The sequence below is a fragment of the Macrobrachium rosenbergii genome, chromosome 10 (assembly GCF_040412425.1).
Source record: "Macrobrachium rosenbergii isolate ZJJX-2024 chromosome 10, ASM4041242v1, whole genome shotgun sequence".
Lineage (NCBI taxonomy): Eukaryota > Metazoa > Arthropoda > Malacostraca > Decapoda > Palaemonidae > Macrobrachium > Macrobrachium rosenbergii.
Genome location: NC_089750.1, coordinates 65,904,947 through 65,913,101, shown reverse-complemented (window position 1 = coordinate 65,913,101; position 8,155 = coordinate 65,904,947). Strand labels below are relative to the sequence as shown.

The window sequence follows — 8,155 nt, the reverse complement described above, 5'->3', positions numbered from 1 at the left end:
GACTGAAGCCTGGGTCTACAGCTCCAATTTCAACATAGTACTCAAAACAAGGACAACAGAACCAGGAAGGTACACTTTCAGTCCTAGTCTTCTTACTTTGTTCTCCTTGTGACGCATGTGGCGCCATCTACTAAGAGGATTGAGGACTATCATTGCTTGTGGAAAATTTATTTGCATTCAACCTTTTTTGGAAATTTCTTTTAAAAATGTGTCACTTTCAGCCCAGTATTGCGGAGGCCAAGGTCAAAACGCCTGTTAAGGTGCTATCATTTTATTTATTGACCCACCTTGTTGCTTAGCAAATATTTTAAACCTAAAAATACTAATTTCTCCAATTCTTAAAATTTTATATTACTTTTAGCTTGTAATGGCTTTTCCTTTTCATAATACGTAGCTGTAATATATATATATATATATATATATATATATATATATATATATATATATATATATATATATATATATATATATACACACTATTTTTAGACTAAAAATGTTGCTTAAATGTGCAAGAAATTTCTTCCTACGTTATTATATTAGCAAAATTCACTTCTCTGGGATTACAGTTCACTAAAATTTAGTTTGTCATCAAAATAATATAAAAGTAGGCCGGTGTATGTTTTTGTACTATTAGAACTTGGCTTTTTGCGCCATTTCTGAGGATTGCCCATTCATTTTTTGCCTGCACAAAAGCTCTTAAACGTTCTGCATTTTTCTCTTGGTTTTATGCAGTTTTCACTCGACTTACGTTGTTCCAAGTGACGCCTTTTGATTTGGATGCTTTCATCAAGTTCACTAAGTCCACCTTAGTCACTCTTAGGTAGTCTCAAACCCTCTAAAATGAATGTTTTAACCTCTAAAGTAATAGGGAAATAAAAGAAAGTATTTCATTGTGTACACCTGTCATTTTATTGATGAAGAGTATTATTCCAGTAGTACAAAAATCTTCCTTTTTCAGGAGGAACTTCACAGTGAATAGATGTGGTTACAAAGGTGGGTTACAAAACAAGGAGTATCCAGAACTCTCATACGTATTATGTATTTCTTAGTGAGCACCCGAATTTTTATTCTACTGCAGATTATAAAGAAAGGTGTAGGAGTAGTTTCTGGTTACAATACAGGTTCAGTTGAGTGTACAGGTGTTACTATTCATGTGAGCGAATGGGAAGACACATGCAAGATATTTCTTGAGGAAAAAACCAAGAGGACATTTTCTACCTTTCTAGGTGAGAAAAATCATAAGAGCATTCCAAATAAGAGGTTTCACAAACATTCGAAAAACAGGAACGCTAATTTGTACCTAAGTCATGTTTACTTTTACGCTAGCAAACATTTTTATTCAGTCAATTCTACATCTATTGCAATGCTAGTTTTTCTGTGTGAGAGCAACAGAGAGGAATAAGAATGGACTGGAATATAGAGTTAAGAACAAAGGACAAGCACTGGGACCCATGAGACCACTCAACGCTGGAAAGGAAATTGAGAGTGGGTAGGTTTGAAAGGTGTAACAGGAGGAAAACCTCGCAGTTGCACTGTGAAATAATTGTTATGAGAGGGAGGATAGCAAGATGGAGGAAAGATAATATGAATGGAGACACAGTAAAATGAATGAAAGGGGTTGCAGCTAGGGGCCCAAAGGGACACTGCAAAGACCCTTAAGTAATGCCTTTAGTGCACCCGTGAGGTGCACTGACGGCACTAGCCCCCTAAGGAGAGCAACAGAGAGGTAACAAATTGCTTACGAAACGTCTAAGAAAATAGGATACCCTGTTTTACTTGCTAACCAAAAATATTTTACCCTGTTTTACCTGCTAACCAAAAATAGGGTACCCTGTTTTACCTGCTAACCAAAAATAGGATACCCTGTTTTGCCTGCTAACCAAAAATAGGATACCCTGTTTTACCTGCTAACCAAAAATAGGATACCCCGTTTTACCTGCTAACCAAAAAATAGGATACCCTGTTTTACCTGCTAACCAAAAATAGGATACCCTGTTTTACCTGCTAACCAAAAATAGGACACCCTGTTTTACCTGCTAACCAAAAATAGGATACCCCGTTTTGTCTGCTAACCAAAAATAGGATACCCTGTATTTCCTGCTAACCAAAAATGGGATACCCTGTTTTAACTGCTAACCAAAAATAGGATACCCTGTTTTACCTGCTAACCATAAGTAGGATACCTGTTTTACCTGCTAACCAAAAATAGGATACCCTGTTTTACCTGCTAACCAAAAATAGGGTACCCTGTTTTACCTGCTAACCAAAAATAGGACACCCTGTTTTACCTGCTAATCAAAAATAGGATACCCTGTTTTGCCTGCTAACCAAAAATAGAATACCCTGTTTTGCCTGCTAACCATAAATAGGATACCTGTTTTACCTGCCAACCAAAAATAGGATATCCTGTATTTCCTGCTAACCGATCTCCTTTTTTTTTTTTTTATCTTGTCACTTATGCCATGAGAACCAAATAGGGCAAAGGACTAGATTTGTCTTGGCTTTGCAAAAGAAAAACTGGTAATGGAAAAACAGAGGAAAGAAGCAAGTTACAGACTTTTGAAGTAGAGGAGCTAAAGAAGAGTTTTGAAAAAGAATGAATCTTCCTTCTCCTTTTCTTCTACTCAAAAATTCTCGGGGAATGAGTTTAAATGTTTGTTTTTGCATCTGTGAAAAGAAAATAAGTAAAGGACACCCAGGGAAAATCGGTACTTGCGAACAATAATTATTAATTAAATGTTCAGGTGTTAATTATTGCCTTGGAAAAATAATAAATGCTAAATTCATTCGTATACACAAACACACCCATATACATACATACATACATACATACATACATACATACATACATATATATATATATATATATATATATATATATATATTAAATATAAATATAAATATAAATATAAATATATATATATATATATATATATATATATATATATATATATATATATATATATATGTATATATAATATATATATATATATATATATATATATATATATATATATATATATATATTATATTAGGTACTGTGTATGTGTATACAGTGCTTATATACACAAATGTCATTATACATTTTCATACACATATATAAAAATATATAACATGTATTTTTGCTAGTGTGTACAGATATATCTTCATAATCGTCGTACATACTACATACATGAACAATATATACATCAACAACAAGTGAGGAGCGCCCTCGCTGTATGTTTATTATTCTAATATTACACGAAATAATTGAAAAAAAAGTCTTAGAAATAATAATAATAATAATAATAATAATAATAATAATAATAATAATAATAATAATAATAATAATGTATTTTTGTACGTATAAAAGTTGACGTCACTCAATATTCTTCTACTCGAGGAACGCGTATAAAACGGAAGTGATTCACGAACGTTCCCCCGCCCTTTTTTTCGTGAGGGCGGGGTGGTCCTTTCGTTGGCCCTAAGGGCGTGCGAGTTGCAGCAAGTACGACACATCCCTGGGCGTCCGGCGTTCCACCTCCATCACTGTTAGGGCGAGAGAAAGATGAAGAAATGGTTATCAGTCGCTGCAAGTTGAAGAGACAAAATTGCTGACGAGAGAAAGACGAAGAAATGGTTATCAGTCGCTGCAAGTTGAAGAGACAAAATTGCTGAAATTCGATTAGAAATGAAAATCTGAATTTATTTGTTGCTCGAGTTATGTTGTGCTTGGTCAGGGAGTGAAGCGGGATTATTTTTTTTTCTTAATTGTTCCTTCGAAATTTATGGATAACGTCGTCAGAGAGCGAGAGTCATTAACTTTATGAGATATCGAAATTCTTCTTCTACCCTGCAGAATTATATAGCTATCTATCTAAGGGTCATTAACTTTAAGAGATATCGAAATTCTTCTAACTTGCAGAATTATATAGCTATCTATCTAAAGGTCATTAACTTTATAAGATGTTGGAATTCTTCTTCTGCCCTGCAGAATTATATAGCTATCTACCTAAGGGTCATTAACTTATGAGATATCGAAATTCTTATTCTACCCTGCAGAATTACATAGCTATCTACCTATGGGTTATTAACTTATGAGATATCGAAATCTTTCTTCTACCCTGCAGAATTACATAGCTATCTATCTAAGGGTCATTAACTTTATGAGATATCAAAATTCTTCTTCTACCCTGCAGAATTATACAGCTATTTATCTAAGGGTCATTATCTTCATAAGATATCGGAACTCTTCTTCTACCTTGCAGAATTATATAGCTATCTACCTAAGGATTTACCATTGCTCTTCAACGAGCGCATACCTGACGGAAAAAATATACTATTAAATAAACTGTTATACTTCTGGGATACATATATTTATTCTAAGCAGTGGATATGCTCAAGTTAACTAAAAATGCATACTTATTTCTTTTTCACTTAGACTTTAGCTGGAAAACGAATAATAAATAATGATACCAAATTAGTTTAAAGGAAAAATACGGAATGCCTTTAGATAAATTTAAGATTTGGTGTTGAATTAGCTGACTGGATCGAGATGACTAAGAATAAAAATTATTTTATATTAAACAATATCTTTTCACTGCAGTGAAGCACTCATAAGAATAACCGGAAAAAATTTACATGCTTTCTTATGCTTTTGTTTCCTACATGAACCTCATCTTTAATCCTTGTCTCCAAAGCGGGCTTATGACGAAAATAAAACTACGTTAAATTACACAAAACAGAAAGGTAAATAATACATAAAAATGAAAAACAGAATACGCTTGCTCTGTGATCATTCAGTATATTTCGCTATGGCTGATTATACATAATCCAGTTATGTCCAGGCAATTGGTGTTAGAATAAGACTTTTTTTCATTAAGTCCGAGCTATAAGTCTTACAGAATAAAAAACAGGCATCTTCTTGCTCTTTTCCATCTGTTTAATCAAAGTCCCATTTATTCAAACCCTCGAGTCTTCTGTCTTCGTTCATTTAAGTCTTGTGCTGAAGTAAAGTCCGCACTCAGTCTCATTGGTCTTCAGGTTAGCATGCAACTCATCAACTGGCTTTTTTAATAAAAAAAAAATGCCTCATATCAACAGCGAAAACTCAACAATCAAACCAACCCATGTTTGGCAAGGTGTTATATATACAGAGCTAACATGTTTAGAGAAATTTTTGGATATTTCATATATCTACAACATAACTTTGTTGTTATGGTAAGGAATTTATTTTATAGTTTACGATGAATAATACATATAGCTATATAGTCTTTAAAGCCAATTCATCCTGAACCATTTGCAGCTTTTTTCAGTGTTATATAAATCTATCTATTATACAGTTTGTAAAAAAAATAATAATTCTTGCAGAGTTGAAAGCCAAAAACTAAACATCAAAACAGTCTATTCACTCTTAATCACAGTTACAGGCATATGAAAGGTAAGGTTCTCAACAGCTGATGCTGGTACCCATCTACAGTGCAACTGAGTCAGCTGGCTGTTGTTATCACAGAGCCTCGCCACCCAGAGAAAAATTGGACAGTTGGTTGAAGGAGAAAGAATCGCTACCTGAAATTGATGGCACGCTTTCCCAGCGGCAACCAAAGTGACTTCAGTGGTCCTCTGATGTTTTTCACCAAAGACAACAAGGGGTGAGAGAGGGACCTCGTTTAGTTCTGCTACTTACATCCTGATTAAAGAATGCCCATAGAAGCAAGAGTCTTGAAATGGAAAAACAAATCTACAGCCACTGTTATTTGAAAATAAATCGGTATAAAGAGCTTTCGGGAATCTGTTCTATTCCTCATTTCAATCGGACGCGGTACTGTGAAAATACTACCAAAGTAAAACTATAAAAACTCAAAACAAGCGAAGGTGTTAAAAGAAGCAATGCCGTCGTTTTCCGAGGCTACCCTTAGAAAACGACAGCATTGCCTGATCTACCATTACTTCTTTTAACAAGCGGTTCTCTGTATAGATTTATTTTTAAATATATTTGTACCCATACATAAGTGTGGATTTGTTCTCCAATATCCTGATTAGTAGCCACATGGAAGGAGTGGCATTCTTAACATAAGGAGTGGTGTGTGACATTGTCACAGCATTTGATGTTTTCCCTTGGATTAAGGAATAGTAGATTAAGTTCTTCTCCGGGTACCACAAAGGATTTTAACTCTTAGGAAATGTAATATTAATAACCACAATGCCCTCTTAACTTGGTTAAGGCGAGGGTCAAGTGCAGAAAGTTTCTTTCCACCCTCAGAACTGATTTTACAACTAGTCATCTAGGCAACTGGAGACGTGGAAGCCAGTTGCACTTAATTTTTTGGGAAGGTTCACACAACTCCTTTGGCCAGGTCAGGTTCTGAACTGGCAGTTGGCTTACTTTGTCTTAGTGATGCAACTCATTAATGAGAGGGAACTTGGCGACAATGAGTAACATTGGTTACTCAGCTGATCATCACGAAGAGAAGTATGTTTATGTTCTGTAGTCCCACTATCTCAAATGTCAGGTCTAGCAGTTTCTTTTAATGAAGTATTAACATACTTCTTGCAAGGATCACTGTATCATTGAGTTTGAGTTATGAATTGTGTGTTCCACAGGCATACTGTAAGCCTGTAATATGTACAGTACAGTTCTTTTACAAAAAAAATAAAAACTGTAGATAATTATTAGCTTAATAATTTTCGTTTGCATAGCAGAGTTCACTTTTAAACTGTTTTTTTTTTAAGGATACTGATTTGTCCTGTAGACCAAACAATGTCATTTAATGTACAGTTTTACCTAGCTGATAGTGAAGGGAATTCAGTTCAACTTTACCTACATTGGTACCATACACGTATTGGTATCTAGACAGGGACCTAGCAGTGAACTTTTTAACCTAACATGGAACATTATCAAAACATTGTTGTTACTGTAAGGCCTCTGAGGATGAATAGTAGCAGTGTCTTAGCATACTTAATGTAAAGTAAAATCCAATGTTCTTTTGGGTGCGTCCATTAGGCTGGCATTGTGTCAGTGTAATAACACATTACCTAACATTTACGCTTCCATAAAGTGCGGTACAGTTAAATTGTGCAATGTTTACATTTCAGATGTTAAGCAGTGTTGGGGTGGTGGTTTCAAAGAATGTACTTCTTTCTGTTAGCCTGACTTATTCGTAATGGTCATAGTGTGTGTGTGTATGTGTGTGTGTGTGTGTGTGTTGAGAAATTTGTGTGGATTAAGAATTACATAAGATTGAAGTGCACAAACTATATTTTGCCTGATGGTTTGTAGTCTCAATTTATTTTCCAAGTTTTCAATATTTTGGGGGGGGGAAATGACACAAATCCTTTCAATTATCTTGGGAGATATTTGAATTCCTTTCATCTCTTACAGATATTTTATTCATTACTTAATTGTCCACTAGCTGAAAATGAATTAGGTTTAATTTTAAACTTCTGTTTATGGCATTGTCATTTGTAATCTTGTAGACATTTAATATTGCAGTTTTCTTACGTACACATGTACAACGAATTGCAATGTGAATTACCGGTCGACTGATTTCCTGTTGAATTCCGGGAGGTCCCGCGAACTGGAATCTGTTCTGCCACCCTAAGAGAGGATTTTGGTTTTTCAGATACAAAATTACATTTTCTGCCACCCAAGAAAGCAAAGATTGATGCGTAACGACTTCATTTGGCAAGGCCTTTAACCCCTGTGGTCCAGGAAAGGGACAATTAGATATCCACTCTCAGGCGAGTCTCACAAGGAAGCTCGAAATGTCTCGAATCTGAGTTAATACTTTAACTGGCCAATTTTCCTTTAGACTGGGATTTAGGTAGGAGAAATTATCATCACTTTTGATCATATATGTCTCAAATAATAGATTAATACTTCTGGTTTTACATACTGAAATATTGGTCTGATGTGCTTCAATAATTAGCTGTAGTGAGCACTCAAAAAAAGCTTGTCCAGTCACAGGTAACAAAAATTTATTATCTTGATGAAAATGCACACACAAACAGGTACATCTGCGATGTTTTTTAGAAGATCTTGAACATCTCATGTGGATTGACTCGTTACAATATCTATGAATAAAATTATTACAAACCATTGCCTTTTCCCTCTTAATGTAGATATTTGGCACAGGACAAAAAAAAAGGGGGAAATTTTAAATATTAGTAGGACGTG

General features: G+C 34.7%; 1 protein-coding gene across 1 annotated transcript in view; it reads right to left on the bottom strand.

The window, feature by feature from the left end:
* Window positions 1-3,043: 3,043 nt before the first annotated feature.
* LOC136842739 (glutamate receptor ionotropic, kainate 2-like) overlaps window positions 3,044-8,155 on the bottom strand; it is a 58,112-nt gene continuing 53,000 nt past the window's right edge. Inside the window, exon 16 of the mRNA XM_067110477.1 lies at window positions 3,044-3,528. Coding sequence (XP_066966578.1) covers window positions 3,464-3,528 — 65 coding nt within the window. The 3' untranslated portion in view covers window positions 3,044-3,463. The remainder of the gene's footprint in view (window positions 3,529-8,155) is intronic.